Source organism: Panthera uncia, chromosome E1 (genome assembly GCF_023721935.1).
Source record: "Panthera uncia isolate 11264 chromosome E1, Puncia_PCG_1.0, whole genome shotgun sequence".
NCBI classification, from domain to species: domain Eukaryota; kingdom Metazoa; phylum Chordata; class Mammalia; order Carnivora; family Felidae; genus Panthera; species Panthera uncia.
In genome coordinates, this window is record NC_064814.1 from 13092137 (window position 1) to 13119303 (window position 27167).

At 47.2% G+C, this 27167-nt stretch overlaps 2 protein-coding genes across 3 annotated transcripts; one reads left to right on the top strand and one right to left on the bottom strand.

Annotated features, from left to right (window-relative positions):
• Nucleotides 1-172: 172 nt before the first annotated feature.
• LSM12 (LSM12 homolog) lies at nt 173-20194 on the bottom strand. 2 transcript variants are annotated; one of them, XM_049636216.1, is made up of 5 exons: nt 19990-20194; nt 18071-18204; nt 4166-4275; nt 2636-2762; nt 173-1851 (listed from the first exon to the last, which is right to left on the bottom strand). In XM_049636216.1, exons 1-5 carry the CDS (start codon nt 20111-20113, stop codon nt 1759-1761), a joined length of 588 nt encoding a protein of 195 aa, XP_049492173.1. In that variant the 5' UTR covers nt 20114-20194; the 3' UTR covers nt 173-1758. The 2 variants fall into 2 exon arrangements, with proteins under 2 accessions (XP_049492173.1, XP_049492175.1); XM_049636218.1 differs by lacking the exon at nt 18071-18204 and having other exon boundaries at nt 20030-20194.
• Nucleotides 20195-22701: 2507 nt separating this feature from the next.
• G6PC3 (glucose-6-phosphatase catalytic subunit 3) lies at nt 22702-27100 on the top strand. The gene is made up of 6 exons (XM_049636224.1): nt 22702-23089; nt 24972-25078; nt 25459-25549; nt 25748-25866; nt 26057-26198; nt 26432-27100. The coding sequence occupies exons 1-6, from the start codon at nt 22872-22874 to the stop codon at nt 26793-26795; spliced, it is 1041 nt and encodes a 346-aa protein (XP_049492181.1). The 5' UTR covers nt 22702-22871; the 3' UTR covers nt 26796-27100.
• The last annotated feature ends 67 nt before the right edge of the window (nt 27101-27167 follow it).

Sequence of the window (27167 nt, forward strand, 5' to 3'; positions counted from 1 at the left end):
CTTAAATTATATACTTTGCACTATATCACCGGGAGAGCTCCAGGAGATGGAAGGAGAGAGAATAAAGAGTAGGAAGCAGAGAATCTAAAGGGAAAGATTACCAAACACTTACTCCCCCCTCACACCGCTCCCCCCTGGGGTCTCTAAAGCACGTACAAACCTGAGACATGAGTGATGGTTAAAAAAATTTGGGTTTTATTGTTTTTGCTAAACAATACTAAAAAAAAAAAAAAAAATTCATTTTGAAGGCAGGGCTTGAATTATTTAATTTTGATCCATTTATTTAATTAAAAAAAAAAAAGGAAGGGGAAAGAGATCATGGCCAAAAAGATAGTAGTTACCCCCCACCCCACCCCCAAAGCTCTAGCCAGTCACATGAGCATCACCCACTTCCCACTCGGTGCCTGACATTCAGCTGGTGGCACACTCTGCCCCCCCGGGCTGCCCTGAAGGCATGGGGGCAACAGGTGCCAGTTTTAGCACTCAGCAGGTTAGTCAAACCAGACAAACTGGTGGGCTAAAGTCCAGAAATTCTCTCCAGGTTTTCTGCCCATTGGCTGAGCACATACAAACTATCATAAGCTTGTAAAATTTCAGGGGGGTGGGGAAGGGCATAAAAGCAGGAGGTTGGTGGGAGCAGAGAAACTACAGGTCACCCAAGCTTTCTCCTGGGCTACTGGCTCTGGATACAGACTCCGAGAGACTGGGAGAGGTGGGCTCCAGGTTTCTTAGGAAGAAAATCATCCTTCGAGGAGGAGCTGAGACGTGCCATGCAAAATAGTTCTTCCTGCAGAGGGCACAGGAGACAGGGCAGCTGACTCTCCCATCTAGGAGACAGGAGTGTGGTGAGGAAGTTCTTCTAGTACCATGAAGTAAGACAAAAGGCAGAGGGAGAATCCTGAGGTTTTGGCCAAATGTGAGACTGGTACACACACACAGTTAAAGACTAAAAAGCCATCAGGAACCCTCACAGCCGAATCCCACCTGCAAACACCGGCTCTAGAAAGTGCTGCAGAAGATTCTTGCTGTGAACCAAGTCAAGTTAGTTGCCTGGCTATAGGTGGTGGGGAGGGGAATACATTTTTATTTTCGAAGGGAGGAGGTGGGAAGAGCGGCCATGATCTAGTAAAAAGAGACCTGCAAGAAGCAGAAAATATTTAGAGAACATTTTAATATATATTTTCATATATATATTTAAAGTTAAGAAAAATAAAACTAATTCAAGCCATGCCCTGTGCAAAAAAAAGAAAAAAAAAAGAAAAAGAAAACCAAAGACAAATTTAAAGTGAGACCTCTGTCTGCTGCTCTAGTCTCGACTTCAGTGTCACAGTCAACTTGTTACTTTTATTTTGGAAGAGATGTAAAAGTTTCTTTCAATCACTCAGAAGGCAAGTGAAGCCACTTATAAAAACAGAATGGCAGGGACAGACTAGGAAAGTCAAAGGTGAAAGGGCAGAGCAGGAAAGGAATTTTCAAAAATAAAATTAACAAGGTGACTGTTCCAGAAGGGGACTGTGAAAAGGACATGGTGGACCGAAGTCTGTTAGTCAAGTAATGATTCAACTTTTAAATTATTCTCTTGTTCTTTTTTGTTGGGTGTTTTGTTTGTTCAAGTCTAAGATTTGGAAATGCTGACCCTTTGTTAACAAGAGCCAACAGGAAATATAGGATCCCTTCCCTCCCCCGGCCTGCCTCCGCCGAAGCCACCACCATCGCCTCGCTGGCTGGATGCTGGAAGAGTCCTCCGTGTGTGTGGACTCAGGATGACAGGGCAGCCTCCTTCTGTGGTTGCTGGGCTTGTGAACGCTGCAGTATCTTTTGGCTTTCCACGTCTCTAAAATGTTTTTCAACCTGAAAGAGACCAGTTCAGCCTAGGTCAGAACAGGAGATGGGCACCGAGGCCTCCCCAACAGTTCACTCCAGGTCTCCACAGCCTCATGGACTATTCAGGCATCTCTGCCCTTGCTGTCTGCTGGTCTTGCCAGCCAAAGGTAGGCAGGGGCCTCTTGTTTCAACCACATTTGCTGCAGCTTTGGCCAAGACTATCTAGAGGAAAGTGAGTCCGTAAGCTCAAACACAGTATGAAAGGAGATTATTATGCCCCAAACTGCCTCGCCCCTCTTCATCTAAGAGCAGAATGAAAAGCTAATAGGGAATTAGCAGTCTTGGACTTTTTACATCCACGACATTGGTCCCTCAACCCTCAGAGCGTTTTTTCCTAAATGCTACAACGCAACCTAGATAGTCATGTGACATATGCAGGGTCAGAGACCCAACAGCAACTGACTTCTACCAACCAGCTCCTCCTGAGAGGAACCCAGACTGGGATGAGAGGAACTGCTCAGGTGCAATACCACAGAATGGTCTGGCTAATTCCAAAAAGCCATACCAGGGAGGACACGGGGCTGGCCGCTTGCTTTACTGCATGCTGCCCAGCGGGTTCCATCCCCACAGAAGTGGCCAAACCGTAAGCTCCAGAGCACTGCAGTGCTGGGGGCAGGTGGCTAGGCAGGGCTGCTCTCAGGCTGGTAGGTCGGAGGCAGGGAGCTCAGCACAGTGTCCTGCCCTGATGCTGGGGAGGGGTGAAGGTCAAGGAATCATCCTCTCTCTAAAGGTTCATGGCTCCTTTACTTACTATTTTGCGTACATGGCTCAGTGCACTCCCCTCTTTGCCTTTACAGTTTTCCACTTGATATGGGGGTGTAATAACAACTTCTTCCATGACTACGATGTTTTTTTCTTGCCATTTACAGTCTTTAATGCTGGAAGGAGAAGAGAGCAGGTGAAAGTTGCCTCTTGCGGCATCCCACACCTCCTGCCTGATGAATAAGTAACTCCAGGAAACTGACCCCAAGTTCTCAGCTCACAACGCAGCCAACAACTAGATGCCAGCAGCCTACAGGGAAGAGTAGCCACGACACATTTCCTGGGCACCAGTGGCTAGGAAAAGCAATGACCTGATGTGTACTTATTCTGAGAAGGGCCCAGAAGAGGCACTCTGAAGCATTAGGGACCTGGAAAACCCGAACAAACTTGGTGGCAGCCTCAGAAGTCCAAACCAAATTGAATTCAAATAAAGAGCTAGGCTCAGGCCACTAGATGCAACTTAAGTAGCAGCCTAGGGCAGGGGGTTGGCAAACTTTTTCTATGAAGAGTCAGACAGCAAATATTTTAGGCTCTGAAGCTCATACAACCTCTGTCACAACTACTGAACTCTGCTGCTGTACTACACAAGCAGCCACAGATAATACAATACATAAACAAAGGAACAGATGTGCCCACTACCTGGAGTTTGCCGGCCTTTGGCCTGGGGGGAAATGGCACCTTTAGAAAGACAGGAAAAGAAATCCCCCCATCTTCCTGTGATCTGTACTCTGCCACCCACCTCCTGAAACAGTAACTGCTCCTCAAACCGGCCCCTCTCAGTTATCAGACAGCTGGGCACTTGCCAGACTGGGAAAACCCATTCCAGTTCACACTCGGGGAAACACAGGGCAGCTGATATTCCTAAGAGTTCCTTCACATACCTGTAAATGTTCAGATACTCATACCATGGCCTCGAACAGCTCTGATGCCAGCTGCCATCTGTGCACCAGACCCAGGTGGTTAAATAGGGTAACAGAAGGCAGCAGGGGGGAGGGGGAGTGTCAAATGTTTCAGTGTTTCGGCAGCTAGGGAAGCTAGCGGAGAGTCAAATGACTTCTGCTGTGACAAAATGTCTTTTAGGAGGTGGTAATAAGGTGGCCTTCTGCTCTCCCTAACTCCCTATGTTTATCCCAGGGTACAATTAGAGACAGACTTGTAACTCCCTTAATAAAACCCCATCAGCTTCTGGAGAAAGGTATGACAAGGTCAAAATAATGAAAGAGAAAGAAGCCCCGTGTTCTAAATTATGGAATACCAGTTCTGAAAGGGACTCGGGATAATCTAATCCCAAACCAAGTTTTACACATGAAGAAACTGAAGCCCCAAAAAACCAACTTGTCCACGATTACACCATTCTCCTGTATGGAAGGGCAACAGACACCCACATCCCTGGACACCAAGGTGCTGCAGACACACTAACCAGCATCTCTGCTGACTTTCGGGAACACAACTACCCACACAGCACAGCCTGGCAGCGCTGCCCCCGGGGACAAGGGACCCCTATGCTCCCCCAACTCACGTCTTGTGTATGGTCTGGAAGAGCTGCTGGCCCTCTAGGGAAACACCAGCGCTGATTGCATAGGCCTGGCTCAGCTTCTCCTCCTTCTCTGTCCGTGCTTTGCTGGCAAGCTAGGGTGGGGGAGAGGAAAGAGACTCAGAAAAGCATTCACCTTCATTCTTCCCAACAGTCAGGACCTGTTGAGGAAAGGAGGCTGGAAGAGACTAGTTCGGTAGATTCAATTCTCTCAGAGTTCAAAAGCGAAACATACACAAACATAATATGCCTGAGGGGTTATTGCCACTGCGGCAGACATTCCTTCCATCCAGTACTTACTAAGTGCCTACACATACCAGACATGCACTGTGCTGAACTAGAGGACAGCACTGCCGCCGGGACTGGACAGACTACGAACAGAAACAAAGTTAACTACAGATAGTGCCAAGGAGCTGGGAAGAAAATAAAGCAGGGCAACGTTACACAGCGGGACTGGGAAGTGACCGTCAGATAAAAGGTAATGCATACATCTCTATGAAAGGAGAGAATTAAGACCTTTTATCAGCCACTGCTAGTCTCAGTTTTAGAAATCAACATCTGCAACACCTTCAGAGACCAGAATATGAGGTTCAAAAGACTATCTTTCTGGTACCACACTATCTGTGCTCACATGGGGAGCCAAGACCCAAGTAAACCTAACCCAATACTGTCCACCTTCAACTTGAGCTACCGTCACCCTGCTCTTTAGAAAAAGGAATGGTCTACATTCTACCTTATGTCTTTCCTTAACTGCCCTCTAGTGGAATGCTCACAGACTGATCAAAAGAAATTCTAGTAAAATCTAGTACAGTAGTCACTCCCCACCCACCCCCGGCCCTGATCCAGAGTCAACCTCGGTCTGGAAGCAGATGATCCTCCTCCAGACATATCATCAGGTCAACAGTAACCCAACGCTACACCACAGCTCCTACATCATTCACCTCACTTCATCTCTTCACGTAGGCATTTTATCACCTCACATCATCACAAGAAGGGTAACTAAGAACAGTACAATGAGGTATTTAGAGAGAGACAACCATATTCACGTAACTGTCAGGACAGCACACTATTATAATTTTTCCATTTTATAGCTATTGTTGTTGATCTTTACTGCGCCTAATTATAAATTAAACTATCATAGGTATGTACGTACAGGAAAAAAGCCAGTAGATACAGGGCTCCGTACTATGCATGGTTTCAGGCAGCCTCCAGGGTCTTGGAATGCACACCCTGCAGGTAAGGGGGGAATACCGCAGTCTACTAAAATCTAGGAAATCCCTCCCAACAGGGGTGGGTTGCCCCGTCAACGCCTACTGCCCCTCTAACACACTTCTAGTCCCCACCCTACACTACTGGTTGCTAGAGACTCCAGAAGGGCAAATTCGATAGAGCATAAGACACAACAAATATGCTGGACAAGACGGTTAAAATGAAAGGCAGACAATGCATCCGAAAGTCAAACAAATGATTTAGAGATTTTTCAGACCCATGATCGTTAAGGGCTTAGTATACTGATGCTGCAGCTCACCAAACACAGACACACAAACACACACGTGAATACACATAATTTGTCCCCAAATACCAGCTCCTTAAGATAGAGATCATACCTCTTGCACATCCCCAAAGTACCTAGACATTTGGAATTCTTAAACATTTATATTCCGCCTAACAGTGACCCTTCAAACCACAGACCAAATTTAGTTGTACAGGCAAAGCGTCTAATCGCTTGTTAGCAACATGAAGCACTTTATTAAGGTGTGGGTTGGACTATGAAGAAGAGAAAAGGAGACCTTCAACTGGGTCATGGGGAGCCCTGCCTCTGGGCTTCAAAGATCTGAGCGGGGGAGGGGTGTGAGCACCGAAGAGAGAGGTCACGCGCAGGGTCATTTCAGTCTCCCTAGGGCAGAGAGGGAAGAAAGGCCAAAACTACAGCGATTGGAAGCTGGAGATCCTTTCTCACATGGTCCCCGGTACATGGAGAGAGAGAGATAAAGCAGGAGTAAATAAATAATCTTTCAAGCCTGGTCCTGCCAATCTGGCCCCACCAGGCCAGAAGTCTGCAGAGAAATCAATGCACAGGGCTGACAGTATCCCCTGGAGCCTGGGCAATCCCAGCTGCAGCAAGAAAGCACACTCGGTCTCTCTGCAGAAAGAGCTGCCGCCGGTGTGATTTAAGCAGCAACAGGCAAAACTTACTCAATCACCAAGAAAACCCTGATAACAAGGAGGTTCCTTGAGTCTCATTTTTCAAACACCCTGTACACACCTGAAGTCTCCAAAGACAGAAGGTAAAACCAGGGGGTAACAAAAGCTCCCCTGGATTAACCACACTCCTACGGGGCTCCTGGGAAGCACAAGTGACCAAGCAGATGTTTATCTTACCCCATGAACGAGCAGGAGGGTCTCACATTTTGAGGTTTTTTTAAAAAAAATGTTTATCCCCGAAAACCAAAAACATCTCCCAGTGTCGGGTCTGACAAAGCTGCATCTATAAAGCTTGTGTTGACTAGACAATACGGATACCAGAGCAAAACATCCTTGTCATCCACCTAGTAGATTAAAAACCTAACATGACCCATTCAGTGGGAGGAACTGGCTCAGGGAAACCAGGCACCTATGCAGAACGGTTAAGAATGGATCGGACAAGTTAAGCTAGAAGAGGAGGTAGAAAGGCTGGGAGCCACTTTTGAATTTTTGCCAGAGGCATAATGAAATACATATAAATCTTAGCCAGAGTGATTCGTTTGGACAGCCTGAGTAATAGCAACACAATGACTAGAGAACAGTGATTTCAAAATACACTTCTAGCCCCCCAAAACACCTCTTCTAAAGGCTCTGCAAGCAAAGGAGAATAAACTGGATAATTCTCCATTTCAAGTCACAGTGCAAACAGATCCCAAATGCTACATGATATACAAACCTCAGAAAAGTCAACAGAAATCAGAGTAAGCTGTTATTTCAATTTGCCCCAATATCCTCAACTACTCTACCTGGACCTGCAATTGTGCTTTGGGGGGTCTGGATGCACTGCAAACCCTGAATCCTCCAGCTGTCAGTTTATGAACTGTATTTTCACGGCAATCTGAAAAATGCTTAAATCTGACATTCAGCTATACAGATGTGCTTTCACCAGGAACTTGTACAAATGGGGTAAATCTCTCCTACGAAGGATCCAATCGGTTAGGCACAAGGAAGGTTACCCTCACAAAAGGAATCTAGAAGTCTTTCTTCTCTCAAAATTGGAGTTGAGAAGGGAAGAAGATTACCTTGCTCTTTTTAGGCAGGTTCCTTAAAACCCATGAAAAATGTAGATAAGCATCCCTTTGTAAAGCAAATAACTATCACTCCACCCTCAAGTTAGCAGTTACACAGATGTAAATTTCCCCACATTTTTGTAAAGTAATGCATATGTATAAATGGTCCAGTTATTCCAAGATAGTAAGTTTACAGTTTTTGTCAAACCACTAGAGGGAACCAATGGAAGCTGCCCTCGGTAGAGGTGGAGAGTGTGCCTTCTCAGCTTGGGAAGGTTAGCAGGATCATGATTTTTTAAATTCAATGACCGTCACCACACTACATCTATTTTCAATGCAAACATGCTAGCTGCTGGCCTCTCTTCCAATCAAATCTGAAGCACAAACTGGTTAGAATCTCAGAGAATACTAAAGGCACCACTTTACAAACACTGGGTTCGGGCAAACTGAGAAGCAAAACCCCACAAATATGTGTCACTAACATGCACGTGGCTTAAATGAAATGACTGCACAAGACAACCTGTGCTAACACGCCTCTCCTTTTATTTTGTACGAGACCCGGTGAAAAAGTGATTCCCTGTCTACTAACCAGCACTTCCTCCTGTGGCCATTTTATACATAGCAACTTGACACGGGCTACAGAGAAAAGTACAGGAACTTGACACCGGAGCACATCAATATTAAAAGGCATCCAGTCACGCCTGCTGTTGAGTAACCCTTGAGTGAGTGAACGAATGAACACCAGTGACACACACCTCCTGCACTCAGTGACACGGGGAAAAGGAAGCAGCCACAACAACAAAATCCAAGCACCATGCACTTCATCTTGTTATTCAGTCACCAGCTGGGCCATCTTATTTCCACACACCCAGACCAGGAAAGCACAGGTGCTGTGGGGAACCCAGAGGGATTCCTACCGCAAGTATTTAACAGGCTGTGACAGCTGATACAACAAGGGAAGCAGAGTCCAAAGAGGAACATGCTGGATGTGACCTACTGACTCCGATGAGCCACTCTCAGTTTGTCTTCTCTGTGTACACGGGCTTTCCAACCAGCTGCCCTCACAGAGAGGTTAGGAAGCACCGCAGCTGCTGCCCGCACGGCCTGGTGGAGGCTCAGGGAAGACAGACTGCAGCGACCAAGGACAATTGTCACCAGGAGGGCCCACGCTTGTTTCCGTGGCTTCGACTCTGGGGTGCACTCTTAGAAAGCCCTCCTTCCTAGCTAGCAATAAGCGGGCTCGCAAAAATATTTCTTCCAACTATCAAATCAATATCCCCAAGTCTTCTTGTTCCCTAGCTGAAAGCTCCTGTCTGCTGGTTTCAATAAAATACAGTTCTTTACAAACAGTAAAGAAGAACCATACTTTGCATGGTTGGGAACTCCAAAAATAGAGTATCCCACTTGCCGTTGTGTCCTAGAATACATAATAACGAATCAAAACACTGAATCAAACAGGAACCACAGAGCCCAAGAGGCCTGGCAGTGAATATTAAAATTCTAAGAACCAACTTGTTGAGAGCTTACTCCGCCCTAAGCGCCAAGCTACACACTTTACGTGTATTCAGCATTTAATCTGCACAACAAGCCTATGAAATAGGGACTAAAATTCCTCCTACTTAATAGATGGAGAAACTAATCACAGCTGTTAAGAAACTTGCCCAAGTCTACCAAGCCACAAGTGGGAGAGTGGATTGGAACCCAGTCTGACTCCAAAGCTTGCACTCTTAACCCTGTCACTATAAACAGTTCCACCTAAGGAAGTCTAAATGACTGCTGAAAATATCAATTTAAATGCAAAAGAAAGTATTTTCAGAAAGGAAAAAAGTTTTTTTCCACAAAGGAAAAATATTTTAAAACTTAGCTGCCACCTTCTCTCTTTGTCAGCGCATTCTGGCATTTCCATCAATGTCCCCAGTGCAGAACACAGCTGTCTGCTTTCTAGTAAAGGGTATCTCTTCTGAAAAGGGCCTCAGTCTCACCCTGAACTTCAAGGACAGCCTTTATTTCTTTTGTTAAAGGTAACTTGCAGGAATGCTTTTCAGAAAACAGACCTTATATAAGAAAGCAGTTCAGACCAATAATGACAGGTATTCCCTGGATCCATCTTTTTTTTTTTTTTTTTTTTTTAATATTTAAGTAATCTCTACACCCAATGTGGGGCTTGAACTCAAGACCCCAAGATCAAAAGCTGCATGCTCCTCTGACTGAGCAAGCCAGCCAGCCAGATGCCCCACGGACCCATCATTTTCTGACTGGGGTGAGACTAGGGAAGCTAAGTCAAGCAAGTCTCTTGTACTTGCATGTTAAGGTATGTCGAGTGCTTTGAACTACGAGGAAAAACAACGTGCAAACCCAGGGGCCACAGCCCCACCTAAAATCTCCAAGCTTCAACACCATCCTTGTCACCATGATGTAGCTGCTGCACAATACAGACCAGCCTTGAGTCACAGTCCCCTCCATAGGGAAAGCTTTTTCTTTCACTGGGTTAAAACAAAAACTAGTTGTCAGTAAGTCAAGAGTTCGTCAGCTATTTGTAAGTTATGTCACCAAACACAGTTCATAGCTACGACAGAAAACTAAACCTCCAGGACACTGAGTAATTTCCTAGTCCTGAGACCCTGAAACCAGTACTGCCATGGAACCTGCACATGGCCCTGTCAGAGAGAAAACTGGCTGGGATATAGGCTGAAATTTGATCTCGACAACCCATCTCTGAGAATGTGCGCTCAAATCAGCCAGCTCACACATGGCAGTGGGGATTAAGGGAGACAGTCTGGGTGAAAGCACTAGGTGTAAAGCACTGTGCAAATATTAGCTGTTAACATCGTTATTATAACATCGTTACTGTTAGCACAGAGAAGGTGGCCCGTGGGTCATTTCAGAAAAATTCATACAATCCAACCTTCCTTTAGCCAATGGGCTCAGTGCTTCCCTTTCTGGTTTCTGTAAGAGCTGCTAGATAGGTTGTAAGTCCTAAAGAAGACATCTTTCAAAATATAACTGAAATAATCTATTGGAAATCCCTTTCCCCTTCACATGCCAAAATGGGTACACTATCTAGTGAGTAAAGAGGTGATCTTATTCATGATAGTGAAAGAGCCATGCACTGCTCTTCCCTGGGCTCTGAAAAGAGAGAAAGCAGAGGAAAATAGAAGAGCCACCCCCTTACGCCTAGATTCCAGCTCAAACCCCTGCCTACCACGCCCCAGCTGCACGAACCTGAGCAAGATGCATAACCTCTCCAGAGCCTCAGTTCGTTCATCTGGGGCCCATCCTGAAGGGTTACTGTTGGGAGTTCAGTAAGCATGGAAAGCACCTAACACCAATACGGCACACAACTCATCCCCTTACTCCCTGAGAACAACCAACCTCCGGGTTAGCTTACTAAAAGAAGTTTCCAAATTGCAGAGATGGACAAAGTGAGCACCTTCCAAATCCGCTGGATTCCATTTAACTCCCTTCCTTTTATCTAATATTCTTCAAGACCCTACTCCATTGTTACATCAGAAAAGCCTTCCCTAAAATGTTTACTACTCTATGCCAAGGACTGGCAAACTATAGCCTGTGGGCCAAATTCAGCCCAACACCTGTTTTAGTTATGCTTTATTGGAAAGACCGTGCCCATCTGTTTACATATCATCTATGGCTGCTTTTGCTACAAAGGCAAAGTTGAGTAGTTGTGACAGAATGTACAGCCCACAAACCTAAAACATTTGCTATCTGGCCCTTCCAGGAGAGTCTGCTGCCCCCTGCTCTATGCTCTCACAGCACCTCGCTCACACCCCCACTAACACTGACCCTGCCACATTGTCAGCACTAGTTAAATGCAGCTCTCCCTCACCCTGCCAACAAACAGGAGATTCTTTTTTTTTTTAATTTATTTATTTTGAGAGAGAGCAAGAGAGGAGGAGGGGCAGAGAGAATCCCAAGCAGGCTCCATGCTGTCGGCGCAAAGCCTGACACAGGGCTCAATCTCATGAACTGTGAGATCATAACCTGAGCTGAAATCAAGAGTCAGATGCTTAACTGACTGAGCCACCCAGGCGCCCCCAAACAGGAGATTCTTGTGGGCAAAGGCAGTGTTAATCATCTTGACATTCCCAGCACCTGGAAGGAAGGGGGAGCAAGAGGAAAGGAGGATAAAAGGAACAGAAACCTTGACTATTAGAGATTCATAGAACTAACAGATCCAGGTTCCAGTTAAGTGACTAACACACGGTCACACAAATTACTAACGGCCCAGCTGCAAAAAGAACCCAGTTCTTTAAGTTCCCCACATTCTACCACACATACTGCTAGCTTTTGACACAGCGTGCAGATCCTTTCATTTCCCACTTCAGGTGCAATTTGCTTCCCTCTCCAGGGTAGTGTCTGGTATTTACCTAAGCTGGTCTCAAAATTCCAATGCTAGAACTTGACTGCATCACCTTTCCCCCCGGCCTTTTCCCCTCAAGCCTGTTCTGTAGCAGGAAGACCAAACCAGTTAGAATGCCCCTTTCTTAAAGCAGAAGAGATACCACCACTGACCCACCAGAAAAATCCTTATTGCCAATCATCTCTGTGTCAAAGACTGCAGACGTGCCTTCAATAACACACCTGTGGCACACCTCCTCTAGTCACTCGAGCACAGCAATTTGTCTTTTCAGGTGGACAGCGATTGTCCCCACACCCTGTAATGTCAAGAAAGCCCCCTTCCAAAGCGAAACCGTAACCTAACGAGGGCTCACAGAGTCAGCTGGCAGCCATGCACCCTAGCTTGAATGGAGTCATGAGCCCTCGCCCGGAGCACCGCATCCCCCACTAGGGGGGTCAGTCTGACCCCAAAGTTTAAATGCCACAGAACGTGACATCCCTCAACAGACTAGTGATCTCGGAAACGGCAGTCAATCGTTCTACCTCTCTGACTCCATCTGACACCACTCGCTACTTAACGTGTCCCGTCACTCAGCAGTCACCCCCCACCTCTCCCTTCGTGACACTCTCATGAAGAACAGCTGTGTCTGCTCACAGCCAGGTGCAAAACTTACTGGTGGACTCTAACCTAGTACTGGGGCCTTGACAATATATCCTAATCAAGGAGCCAATAGGTTAGACGCAACTCCTAGAGGCTAGAAAAATTTTATCTGACAAAAAAATCCCGCTTTCTCTAGAAAAGTTCTTTCCCTTCCCATTTACACATACTATGAACACCTTCTACCTCCTACCAATATACACATAACCTAAAATCAGGCCATCTGATTCTACTTGGTGTGAACTCCATACCCCGATACATTAGGGTCACAATATGGTCAAGGACCTGGCTAACAGGATAGGTCCGTGAACGCAAGCCACAATGCAGTAGCTATTAACTACCCCAGGAGTTTACTCACACTGAGGATTAACCCTCACATCACTGGAAAGTCTATGGTTATGCTAAATATTAGCTTTGAACTGGGAGAACTCAAAACAAAAAGAGTCAGGTCTTCCCTCAGTGTGACATCACACCTAAAGGTGAGCACTGAGGTCAGGTTTAAAAAAAAATTTTTTTTAATGTTTATTTATTGTTGAGAGAGAGACAGAGTACAAGCAGGAGAGGGGCAGAGAGAGAGATACACAGAATCGGAAAGTGGGAGAGGGGGGCAGAGAGAGAGAGAGAGAGAGAGAGAGAGAGAGGGAGAGGGAGAGAGAGAGGGAGAGAGAGAGGGAGAGAGACAGAGGGAGGGAGGGATACACAGAATCGGATGCAGGATCCAGGCACTGAGCTGTCAGCACAGAGCCCAATGCGGGGCTCGAACTCACGAACCCTGAGATCATGACCTGAGCCGAAGTAGGACGCTTATCCAACTGAGCCATCCAAGGTCCCCGAGGTCAGTTTTTTTAAAAAGTCAACTTTGTGACTCTTCCATTTTCTCAGCCTTTCTTTCCAGACCTCCCCACAATCACCACCAATCTCCAAATACCCTTCTTATTCAAAGGCAGCCAACTCACTCTTCATTACCAAGGGCTAATGATAAGCCCTTTCAATCTCTTTCTTCTTCCTGGTTGCATCAGATAACTCACTGCTTGTTAGTAAGGTATAAATGGGTCATAAATGGATAAAAGAAGCTAAAAAATTAGTCAGTGGTCTGGTAAGGGAGGTGGACACCTTACCTGTGGATTTCAATTTTCGATGTTTTGTCACTTTCCCTGCCTCCCCCCACAACATACAACTATCTCAAGAAAGTCTTCTCCGACTCAGCAAAGTGAGAACTTACATCTCATTCAACGCAGATGATTTATCTAAACAAATACATACACATGCCTTGGCTGTGTCGGTGAGTTTTTTCCCAGGAATCTCAGAGGCTAAAAAAGCACAGCCTCCTTCGCTGTGTGACTGCTCACTCTAAACTCCAGTACTCGGCCGAGTGTTCACTTAACTATGCCACCTGATAACACTGCTCTGGAAGTTCAAGTTAATTCTGGTCACCAAGAAGACATCTCTTAAAAACACGTTTTAACTACATTACATATTAATGGTATTCAATACAATTTTGATTTTCCCCAGTCCTGGGTTGGCAAGTTTGGATATCTGAATGAATGTCAGACCAAATCCAGGCTAGAATGACATAGTAATGGCATTCATGTTCTTAGCTGCCTTCCCGCTGTCATACTGCCCCTTTTTCCCCATCTTGCCCCCATGCCGTAATTCAAGGAACATCAGTTGGCTACACACAGCTAATGCAAAAGAACAGAACTAACATTTGCCAATTCCAGTCAACGTGACCTAATCCCCATAACAACTCTACGAGATAGACACTAACATTATCCCATTTTTATTGTGAGAAAACTGATGCTCAGTAAGGTTAAGAGGCAAAGAAGTGACTTTTAAAGACTTACCCATGTAGCCCGTTTTTTCTACTAGACCGCACTCTTCCTGACCACACAATGCAGAGGTTCTCTCTACGTAGAAACATTACTTAACATGGGACTTTGCAGTCAAAATATTAGACCCGAGTTCAAATCCCAGCTCCATCACGAGTTGCAGGACACTGAGCTAGTGACTCATTTTCTCTGAGCCCCCAGTTTACTCTTCTCTAAGATGGTGATGGTAGCCACACCGTAAGAACTATTGTTAGAATTAAATGAGATATCTACCAATTGCTAGTTCAGAGAATGGCACATAAAAACATGAGCTCCCACACTACTGGCCATATAACCTAGACAAGTCACTTAAACTAATAAGCCTGTTAAATGAAAAGGAAAAGAATATACTACAAAGATCACATGGTGGTGGTGAGAATGAAATGAGAGGTGTCAAAGCTCTTTGTAATCTGTAAAGCTCTAGAAAAATAAATGTGGTCCCCGACAGAGCTTACCACAACACCTACACGAAACAGATTTCAGGAAATGTTTTATAATGCTACATAAAAGAGACCCTTGTTAATGTTGACATGTCCCAAATCATCTCCTGAGAGCACTACTAATCCATGGGCAATCTTCATCCCCAGGGAACAAGATGCTGAGTCAATGCAAAAGAACTTGTTAAGAAACACCCAACTTCATTCTGCCACAGGGACCCTAGGGTTCTTCTCACCCTAAAGCAGTATTTAAGTTCCTCACGACAGAATAAACTAATAAGCCACATAGTGAGTAATCTGAACCTCACTTATGACTGGCTTTGATGCGCTTTTGTATTTTTGCTGAAACGCTTCTGTCTTATAGTCAGGACACTCAGAACACTTTAACAGTACAATAGTACCGTGGAGTAGATCGAGTGATACTCATGAACTTCAGCAACCCCACTGTCCTCCTCCAAGCTGCCTCTCACATCCCACATCCCTGTAGACACAGGACTTCTTAGCCTGCAGTACACTGTCAACTGAAAACAAAACGGGCTCATCTCTAAGAACTGCTAGTTCATACCTTCTCTAGTTGGGCTGGAATTAAGTATTTTCTTTTATTGAAGGACCTTCTCTTCCAGTTCCTGCTGGGCCAGAGTAAACAAATATCCATTTTATATCAACAGGATTAAACAGAGGGCTTACTATGTCAGCAACATGAGCCAACATGTGATGGTATCTTCCACTGGAAGTGGTACACACAGGTGGTGCTTCCCCAGACTGTGAGCAGCAAGTTTTCTTCCAGGGATCTCTGAGCACTTTAGTTCTAACATGCTTAAACAACCCTCCATCTTTAGCAAAAAACCCAAGTCCATGCTCTTCCATGGGATGAACTTTCCATGGCATTCAATCAATAGGTAAACAGCCGCCCAGATTAAGTTTTCAGTAACAGTGCAGCAGGCTCTTCTAATTCTAACTGAATCCAGGGAGGAATCGCAAAGCATCCTCAAACGCTGGGTTTCAGAAAGCCAATATAAGCTTACTCATAAACATCTCTGCAAGTGAAAGAGGGAATAAATGAAATCCAAAGATAGCCCTCCAACCTAATTTTAGTTGACTCCTCTCCCCAGAAAACAAACCCTTTTCAAGACTTGGCAAGCAGGCCACAAAGAAAAGTAAAAATTTCTGATATTCCCCAACCTATAACACAACCACTTTCTTGAAAGAGTGGGTAAACAACTAGTTTACAACAATGCTAATAAGCTAAAACTGAGCAGCAGAAAGCAAAACCCCAAAGATAATCTATAAAAGTAAATAACCAAGAACTATTTCTATTTGAGGTCAAACATAAGAGAGTGACCTTTTAACAGTCCCACCCATAACACTCCAAGCCCTCTCAGATAAATGGTGGCACTTACTGGTCACAAGAGCAGAAACTTATCATGTTTTACATTAGAGAAAATCATCCCTTTCAGATAACCTTTCCTCTACTACTCACTAAAGATTTAGTTATTTAGTGACAGACTTCTCCTACCCTATAAAAACTAACTCAGAGCCTATTTTCAACATATGAGGAATAAACTATTTCACTTGAATCTTTTAAAATCTCTTCAGCCAAAAGAAGACGATGCAAAAAACTCCTACACTCTAGAAGGTACCTAAGCCAGGGTTTCAAAAATCTAGAAGTTTCTTAAGAATAGAAATATTTTTTTATGTTTATTTATTCATTTTTAAGGAGAGAGAGAGAGAGAGAGAGAGAGAGAGAGAGAAAGAAAGAGAGAGAGACAATTCCAAGCAAGCTCCACACTATCAGTGCAGAGCCCAACGCAGGGCTCGAACCCACGAACCGAGAGATCATGACCTGAGCCAAAATCAGGAGTCGGACACTTAACTGACTGAGCCACCCAGGCACCCAAGACTGGGATGTTCTATATGCAATAGCCTTTAATGCGGAACCCAAACCTTTCTGAATCTGTCCTCAGCCATCACTAAAAAAACGAGTGGCATTTCTCTGGAACCTGGAAAGGGAGCTCCCAATCTGAGGTAAGTATATTCTGCCAGCCTCAGTTACCCTCTATTGTTTCAGCTGCCTGAGTGTTTCCTTGCTTTGCTGAATTGTAGCCAACACACCACATTCCCAAGAGAGGTAAGAGAATATACATTATTACAAGACTCCTCTAGAGGGAAAAACTTCCACCATACGAATTCAAGAGACTAAAGGAAAGGCAGCTGCTATTAAAATCAAAGGTCTAACTTATTTATTCAAAGAATATTAAGCACCTATCCTGTGCAAGGCTCTGTATATTCAGCCATGAGCAAAACAGGTATGGTTCCCATCCTCACAGAACAAAGTTTGATGAGATAAAAAAGTAAACAAATGACACACAATTATAATTATACAAAGACTACGAACAGGTAACCTTAAAGTTCCAATTTGCCCAGGATACACTGATCTATGCTTGTCTCAGTGTAAAACAAAAGCACTCTGCTTTCCTTTCAAAAATGTCCCAAGTTGGACTATAAATGCTATGTCACCTGAACTCTGGAAGAGAAGGTACTGTAAAGAGAATGGGGGCAAATTCCTTTAGCCTCTGTGATCAGAGAAGACTTCTCAGAAGAGGTGCCATTTAAGTAAGTCCTGAAGGATGAGGCTCCAGACACTCTGGAAGAAAGAGCATTCCAAATACAAGGATAGCAAAGACTACAAGGCATGGAGTGGTATTATTATTACGATACGTGAACTTTGGCTGATAGAAGTGAAGAGTCAAAAAAAGTGATTTGAGGGCTCCCAGATATCAGTACGTACATCCAAGATTAAAATATCCTAAGCCTCTAATTTTATCAGACCTCAAAATTCAAACATAAAGACAAAAATGAAGCTTGAAGGCAGTAGTTTTCAATTTTTTGTATGTCCTGAATTGAGAATCTCCAAAATACTCCATGTGTTCACCCAAAACCACATACACACATACACACAATTTCAGGAGGTTCACAGGCAACGCCCCTACCCAACCCCACAAACACCAAAAGTTCGCACATGGACTCCAGGTTTAAAAAAAAAACAAAAAAAAAAAAACCCCTCTTTCACAAAGGACAAAAGCAAGCTTGCAACTTTATTTCTTTATTTGGGCATTAAAAGGTTTCTTAAAATTTTTTAAGGCATGCAGGAATAAAGAGAAAACTTAAATTGGTGTTTCTTCAAAAAGGTTATCAGAACAAACCGTTAAGTCAGTGAAAACGTGAAAAACAATGGACAACGTATGTACCACCAGGGGTCAATGAGTCTCAATTTTTCCCACCATTTTAAAGAGCCAGAACTGCCCTCAAGTCCTTACCTTACTAACATTGAGTGAAGCTAGGGGAGGAGGGGTTTCTGTTCGGTCATTAATTATTTCCACTTCTGAAACATACTGTAAGTTTATGAGCAAGATGTCTGCATGGTTGGGCTTTCCACTGGAAGAGGGACATTCTGGTGAGAAAATAAAGTTAAGGAAAATAGGGGCATGGAGAACACAACTCACACAAGGCTGGTGTAGAAGGTATGTCACGAGCAAGAGGGGGGCAGGGGAGCCTCGCAAGAATCACAGCTCTCCTCAGGAAATCTCTGCCTGTCACCTTCCACCCGCTCAAAACCCCAGAACCAAAAGATCTCAAGCTTTTCAAAGCCAAGTATTATCTAAAATTGGAAGCCTCAAAAAGGGTTTCTGTCACCTCTCTACTGGTCGTATGGAGGCATAATGCTGTGTTAATGCTGTATATATAGTTTTTCTTGAACCTAAGGAATCACACAGGAGAGGCAGTGCTTTCTGTTCCTGGTATAATAGTTCTTATATCTAGATACTGCTCTTTCCACTTTTTTAGATTTCAGATTTCCCATTCTGCAGAAGAGAAAACTACAGCACTGGGAATGAGGGTCACTCAAGGTGACCCAGCCAGTTAACGCATTTGTTTATATATCCATTCATTCATTCACTCACCCATCCTCCAACTATTTATCAAGAGCATATCACATGCCAATTAAAAGTAATTCCTCATTCCAAAACCCTTCCACTAATGTAAAAGGTCTCACAGGGTCTAGGTCTGAGTTTTTATATTTTACAAAAAAAAAAAAAAAAAAAAAAAAGATGTTCAGAGGACATCTTCCTAAACTGGAAATCTACAACTAGTGGTTAAATAAATTAAAATACTTGCCACTCAAATGCAGCACTCAGTAGGAAACTTCCTTTTGAAAGATGCCATAAAGGATTACGCCTCAAAAAAAAAAAAAAAAAAAAATCCAAATAAACCCACCTGTGGCTCAAAAAGAAGGGGAAAGGGTGGCACATTTATTACAACCAGGAAGTATTTTGTTTCCAAGACTGAGTTTCCTGGAGTAACTCAGAAATCATTTCCACCCCCAAAGAAGCAGGCCTTCTCTTCCATTCTGTTTAACACCGCCACTTCCAAAAGGGGAGGCAACTACTATGGAAAAGTCAGGACTCCATGTGCTGGGCTGAGCAAGAGAAGATTAACTTACTCTTTCACCTGTAACCCACACAACCCCACATAAGCCCCTAAAAAACGTGGTCTTCTCTCTGGACCAGGTTTCCAGTGCAAACATCCTCAAAACAGCAATCTTCAAATGACTGAGGAACCTAATTCAGTACTCCCCGCCCCCAACAGCACCACGCATACACACGCACCAGCAAAACAAGCCCCTATCCCCATTTCAAATACAAACTGTCCTGCAGTTACTCTCCCCCAAAGCAGGCAAGGCCCATTTGGTCACCACCCCACCGCCCTTCCTTGGACTAAATCCCACCAGGAGACACCCCCTCGTAAACTCCATAGCCTTGCCCCACTAGCAGATCCTTACTCTACACACCCCCTCCCCACATGATTCTACCCGCCCCCCTTCCATCCGGGCTCCAATCCACCAGCCCCCTCCCACGACCACCCTCTCTCCTGATGACTGTGTCCCCTCTCATAGCGTTTCCCCCCAAAAAGCATCCGCGTGTCAAGCCCCCCTCCACCCACTGACCCTCGCTCGGGGCCCAGCTCCCACAAGGGGTGGGAGACAGGGTCCCCAGAGCGGACCGAGGGATACACGAAGAGGGGGAGGGGAGCTCAGGGCCGTGCGCATGCGCTCCGGGCGCCGCGGTAGCCGGTCGCCCCTAGGCCCGGAGAGGGCCCCAGCCGCCGCCGTCGTCCCCCACCCCCCCACCACCGCACATACACGCCGGCCCGGCCTCGGGCTCCGCGCAGCGAAGGATACTTAAAGCCAGCATTTTGGACTGGTAGTCGAAGGCTACCACCTCGCCCTGCAGCCGCTGCTCCTGGCACGTCCGGCACGACACCTGGCTCCCAACGCTGAAGTACTCGCCCGGAGGAGCCGCCATCTTGGGAGAGCAGCCGCGGCCGGCGGCGGCGGCGGCAGCAGCGGGCGAAAGCCGGGCCCCCAGTGAGCGCCGCGACGCGACGCACGAGGCGTGCTGACGTCACACGCCAGGGCGTGGCCTGGCGCTGGGTGGGGCGGGAGCCTAGGTGGAAAAGGAAAGAAGAGGAAATAAAGGAGAATCTGAGTGTTTGTGCAAGTGCGCCCGCTTGGTAAAGTGCTTGCAGAGTCCATTTTAGAAGTTAAAGATAAATAACCTACGTTGAATGAGAAGGGGAAGGTGGAGGGAGCTGCAGTCTCCATTATGTGCCCACGTTGACACAAGAGTTTAATGAATGAACTCTGTATTTTACATATGACGAATCCCAGACCCGGGGGATTTAAGGAAATTTGCTCAGAATGATTATACCCAGTCACAAAGTGGCAGTGGAAAGAACACTGGCTATAGGATTAGCTAAACTGGGATTGGGATCCCAGGTCTGCCACTTATTAAATTCTATGACCTTGAGAAAATTACTAAACCTGACCCCGTATCTTTATTTCTTCTGTATTATCACTTACTGATGATCCAACGATCTTTTGAGGTAGGAATCAACATCTTCCTTTTACAGATGAAGAAACTGAAGTCTTAGACTAAACTTGGCCAGGGTCGCACAACCAAAAAGAATTCGGTCTACCTGTTCCCCAAGATGGTTCTATTTGATGCTCTACTGTATTAGATAATACCTTCTAGAGTAGTTAGGTTAAGTGAGATAATGTGTACAAATGAATGGCATGTAGTAGGTCTTTAATAAATGATCCTCCATGATCACCCATCACCCTTGGAACTCAAGATGCTTCCCCATCTCCCTTCTTGCCCTCTCTAGAAAGCCAGGCAAAGGGCAGGAATTACAAAGATGGCCTTGGGGCAGGAGTTTTGCCCCTCCCCCTACTAGTGTCCATTCTGATCTATGACAGTTTTAACACATAAGGTGTATTTCCCAGCCCTGTCATCACCAGATTCCATCCCTAACCCACCTACCTGCCTACATCCCACCCCCACCACCCCCATAGAAATTCTGGAGCCTCATGTATGAGTAACAATAGGTTGAACTTTCTCTAGGTGGAGGCAAAGACCAGCCCTGGCACTACTTGAACACAGTTCAAAAGTGTTTCCTTGCCCTTCAAGAGACATCAACTTCCTGATGTTGGGCATATATTAGTCCAATCATTTAATAGGAATAAATATACTGATGCCTTTTAGTTGTGGTATTTCAGAGAACTTTCAACTCTGACCCCAAGTCACATGTAACTGCCGCTCCACTTTTTATATGGCATTGTGATTATAGTTTTCATATATATGACTGCCAGGTACTGTTAGGAAAAGCTTCCTGGAGAAAGTGAAAAAATCTGAGACCTGAAGGACACTCAAGATCTCTAAAAGGAGACAGAGCCTGTGGATTTCAAGGAACATAAAGTAGCTCAGAAATATTATGAAATGGAGTGGTGGGGGTAGGCTGGTAAAGGTTGTCTGGCTAGAACCTGAGCAAACTTTCAAAGACCTAGAAAATGTAGGCTTTCTCCTTGGGGCAAATGAAAAACAGCAAGGGAGTGAAGTAACGTTTATATCCAGCTTCCATTCCCCACACCTTTTTAATTAGTGAAATTAATTTCTCCCCCAAGAAGAACCATATTTACATTCTCATTTTCATTCACCCAGCAGAAAACTCTCCAAGAACAAAGTTGCTTGAGGTGGGAAGGAACTGGGGAGCCACTCAACAGTCTCCTCCCACCCCAACTCTGCCTCTAGGCAGGACCTCGCCTAGAATAGGTGAGGATTCTATTTCGTGTGTGTTCCTAGAGAGGATTATTCCAGATTTTGCCGTGGGTGTGTGCCCTTCCTCTTCCCATGCCAACCCAGCTACTACCTCATGGTTTACCTGCCCAGCGGGGTTTTGGAAGGCAAGGAGGGAGGTAAGGCAAGCTTAGAAGTGGAAGTGAGACTTGGACTGCTTGCTATGTGTAAGAATTCGCAAGCGTTTAGGTTAGACGCCTCAGAATCAAGAGGCTTATCTGTCAGCTTCCAAATCAATAGCGGACGAATTTGGGCGGGAGATTCTTGGGCTGGGGGAGAAAGGCAAGGGCCGATTAGCGGTGTCCGAAAATGTAGAGCCCCGCTTCAGCGCCGACCGGAGATGCCTGGCTCCTCGGAGGAGTCTCCGTAGCGCTCTCTCCAAGAAATCTCAGAATATCTTTGGAGGGCAGCGATACTGGAGAAAAGAGGTCTGGTCTGGAAGGAATCCTGACCTTGGAGATTACATATCCATCTTCGCAGCAGCAAAGCAAGAACCCTGGGCACGTCGCCCACCCGCAGGTTAGTCCTTCCCTTGACCCGGAACAGCAGCGGGAGCCGACTCTGCGCCCAATGCCCACGTGCCGGCAACAGCAGCCACGTGGGGCTTTGCGGAAACGCCTTCGCAAAGATTTGTCCCCTGCGCTGCCCAGTAGAAAGGAAGACCCGGGTGGAACACTAGAGGAAACGGTACCGGCTAGAGGCTGGGCTCGCGCGAGTCAGGGACTACCGGGGGAGGGGGGGGACGGGGGAGGGGCGGGGCTTGTGCCGGTCGCTGGCAGGGGGCGGGGCCTAGGGCTCCGAAAGGTGGGCTTTTGGACGGCAGCGGGGAGAGCAGCATCCTCGTCTCCGAGGCGTCTCCGAGGCGTCTCCGACACTCCTCGGCTTCCACCATAGAGCAAACCCCCGCCCGGCCGGTCCCTCGGTCGCCATGGAGTCCACGCTGGGCGCGGGCATCGCAATGGCCGAGGCGCTGCAGAACCAGCTGCCTTGGCTGGAAAACGTGTGGCTCTGGGTCACCTTTCTGGGCGATCCCAAGAGCCTCTTTCTGTTCTACTTCCCCGCGGCCTACTACGCCTCCCGCCGCGTGGGCATCGCAGTGCTCTGGATCAGCCTCATCACCGAGTGGCTCAACCTCGTCTTCAAGTGGTGAGACACCGAAGCCCTCGGCGTCCTGGTCCCCCACCCCCAACGGCCCTGAGTCCTGGGCAAGCCCTGATCTCCCTCAGCAGGTGCCTCAAAGGCTCGGACCTCCCCCACCACCCCGCCCCACTGAACCCATGGCCTTAAGATCTCTTCACCCCTACCCCCGGGTCCCTGACTTTTTCCTTTGAGCATCTTCATGCATTTTGGACTCAGACCTAAGAGTCCCCATCTTACTCATGAGACCAGTGTTTCTCAAACAGGCCTGATGGGAGAAATCACCTAAGGGGTGCAATGCAATATTTAAAACGCAAATACCTCATCCCACCGCAGACATACTGACTTAGAAATTTAAGGGAAGGGGTTGGGAATCTGTATTTTAAGAAGCATCTGTGGTGACTTAAGTAGCAAAAGGTCCTGCTTGTCAGCTCACTCTTTCATTCATCTATTCATTCATTTGACATAGTTGTTAAGAAGCATGCTTTGTGCCAGGCTTTACACTAGCAGCTAAGGACAGAGGGCTCAAAATTTAAGGTATGTTTCCCCAGACCATGACCAACAGCATAGGAAGCACTTTGAAAACTTGCTAGAAATGCAAGATCTCAGGCCCCGGGCCAGAGCTTCTGAATCAGAATCTGCATTTTAACAGGGACCTCAGGTGATTGCAGTGCATAGTAAGACTTGAAAAGCACTGCCTTCCAGGGAACACTTTTCTTCCTTCTCTCCTTCATTCACTGGTAGACTTCACACAGACTTAGAAGCCAGGAATCCCAGGCAAGTGGGTGGGGCTCCCAGGCCTTATCTCTTTGTGCCACCTGGTCTCTCTCGGGTGCAGCGGGGAGCTGTGCCTCCCCTCACCTCAACCTCTGCTGCCTGGGGGAGGGAAGGGAGTTCATAGGAGACACTTGAATGGGCTGGAATGACTTTGCTGAAAAACAAAATAGGAATTACCTTCCCTCCCACTCTTCCCTGCAAAGGCTTCATTCCTCCTGAAAATGGAAAAACAGCTGTCTACTCATTTCCTTCTTGCCTAACTGCCCTTTGCTTTGTGCTCTCTCCCCGCTCAGAGTCCGTATAAGCCTCCCCCTCTACTGTTCCCGACAGGACAGACCACTCCCTTGGGTAGACATTCTCAATGCCTGCCCCCCCCCCCCCAACAAGTGACAAAGCTCCTATTCATTTCCTAAGTGTGTTTTGAGCACCTGGCGTGCGAACCTAGTGGTGAGGAGAGGCAGGTGCCTTTTGTCTCCCTCCCCAGCAGCATCTTTCTGCTCTCCTGCCTTTCCTCTTTCTGGCCACAGCAGCCTCGCCTCTTCAGGATGTGGTTTCCCAGGGTCCAGTGAAGTCACCAGCCAGGGGACTTTGAGCTTTTTGTCCTCTTTATTCTTTCTCAGCCCCCTCTGTCCATTTCCCACTTCCGTTCTCAAACAAGAGAGTTTCACCCAAGGAGTTCACATGTTAGGTAATTCAGACTGGAGTTTGGGAACTGGAGAGAGGAAGATTCAGGAGGGTCAGTGGGGAGTCTGGGAGCAACAGAAAGTCAAGTCCTGGGCTCTCTAGGAATGGGAAGAGCAGAGCTGGCCCTGCAGTGGGAGGAGTAAGAGCGGGACTAGTGAGCATTTCAGAGCATTTCAGAGCGTGCATGTGCATACACACACACACACACACACACACACACGATCTCTTTCCTCCTTATCACTTCTTTAAAAATAGCATGTGTTCTTCTGTTCCAAGGTGAAAACTCATGGCAAGGTAATGCACAGACTTGGACTCCCCTCCCGACTCCACCCTGCAGGCCCTCCAGAGTACTCCCGGGGATCCTTCTGCTCCCGCCTGTTCCCCTGGCTGCGTGCGCATATAATGTCATCTTCTGTCTGTTCTCTTCTAGGCTTCTGTTTGGAGACAGGCCCTTTTGGTGGGTCCATGAGTCTGGCTACTACAGCCAGGCCCCAGCCCAGGTCCACCAGTTCCCTGCTTCTTGTGAAACTGGTCCAGGTGGGAAGCCCCAAATCTCCCTGTCCCAGTGTGGTTAGGGTTCAGTGAGTGTTTCAGGGTACTTTTCAGCCAGGGTGGCCTAACCAGAGGCCCAGCCTCTCAGTTACTGACCCAGAGAGCTAAGAAACTCCAGGAAGACTGATTTGAATTCCAGAGGAGGGCACCCAGGCTAGAGTGCCAGCTGCCCACCTTGTTTACAGTAGATCTGAGAGACAAAGCAGAAGCCTGAGAGCGGTGGCCTCAGGCAGGGGTGAAGAAGGCTTCAGGGCAGAGAGAGCCATGGACCAATGCAGGGGGTGGGCAACGGGGTTCAGCTATTGCCAGGGGCTCCTGGGTTCCACCCTCATCCTCTCACCTCAATCTTCTGGATCCTCTGGCAGGCAGCCCTTCTGGACATTGCATGATCACGGGAGCAGCGCTCTGGCCCATAATGACGGCCATCTCTTCCCAGATGGCCACTCGGGCCCACAGGTACACGTTGGCATTGCCTACCAATGAGGACAGGGGTGATGGTGCCCTGGACCCAAAGAACGCAGCAGCAGGGCATCCTGGGAGCTGGAGTTCTGGGGACCCTGGGGGCATTTGGTCAAACCATGAAGTGCTTGGGTGCTGAGGGAAGCCAAGCTGTGTGTGGACACCCCCTGAACCGTTTGCTTTTCTTCTTTGTAGCCGCTGGGTGAGGGTGATACCTAGTCTGGCTTACTGCACCTTCCTACTGGCGGTCGGCCTGTCCCGGGTCTTCCTCTTAGCACATTTCCCCCACCAGGTGCTGGCTGGCCTAATAACTGGTGAGCAACTGGGGCAACATGGTGGGCCTACGGGGTGCCACTGGCAGTGGGAGGACCCGTATAGGATCCTCCCATCGTATAGCTGACCCCAAGGCCCTTTTATACCTGTCTATTCTGCCAAGCTGCCCTTCAGCTCAGGGGGCTCATATCCCCCAAACTCCCTGAAGCTGCTGTCACCTTACTTCCCTAGGTGCTGCGCTGGGCTGGCTGATGGCCCCCCGGGTACCCATGGAGCGGGAGCTAAGCTTCTATGGATTGACCTCACTGGCCCTCTTGCTGGGTGCCAGCCTCATCTACTGGACCCTTTTTACACTGGGCCTGGATCTTTCTTGGTAAGTCCTGCTTTGAAGTTTGGGCAGGCCGGAGCCCGTTTTGCCTCACCCGTACCCAGCCCGGTGGGTCCCTGGTTTGTCGTAGCCAAAAAGGAACATGTGACCTGTTCACACAGACTCTCCTGGGGTCACAGCACAACATGGGGGTAGACTCCAAAGGGGCTGAGAGCCATTGGCCCTCTAGGTTCCAGAGGGGGGAGGTCTCTCCTGCAAAGACCCCCTCCTCCCCACAGGTCCATCAGTCTGGCCTCCAAGTGGTGTGAGCGGCCTGAGTGGGTGCACTTGGATAGCCGGCCCTTTGCCTCCCTGAGCCGTGACTCAGGGGCCGCCCTGGGTCTGGGCATTGCCCTGCACTCTCCCTGCTATGCCCAGGTACGGCGAGCATACCTGGGACATGGCCAGAAGATAGTCTGTCTTGTGCTGGCCGTGGGGCTGCTGGGCCCCCTGGACTGGCTGGGCTACCCACCTCAGATCAGCCTTTTCTATATCTTCAATTTCCTCAAGTACACCCTCTGGCCATGCCTCGTCCTGGCCCTTGTGCCCTGGGTGGTGCACACGTTCAGTGCCCAGGAAATACCACCCATCCGCTCTTCCTGACTTCAAGTGCCTCCTATTGCCACTTGCCCCGCCCCCCCCAAAGCCAACACTCCGTGATCTGTGACCTCCCTCCCCACTCCAGGAGGCAGCCCCATCCCCTTCCGGCTCCCACAGGCCCTGGTCGTCCTCAGTCTCCCACTTCTCCAGCATCTGGTCTTCACCCCAAAGGGCCTTCTTTCTCCCAAAAATGCCGGTCCTTTTGCCTTCCCCTGAGTCCCCGGAGAGCTAAGGCAACATCAAGACCAGTGGGGTCCTGTAACACTGTGAGGGGTTCACAGAGGCCCCAATAAAAGCCCTTGAATACATCTGGATTTCTTTTTTGCCTATGCGCACATTTCCGTTGAACTTGCCTGTGTGTGTGCAAGTGAGACC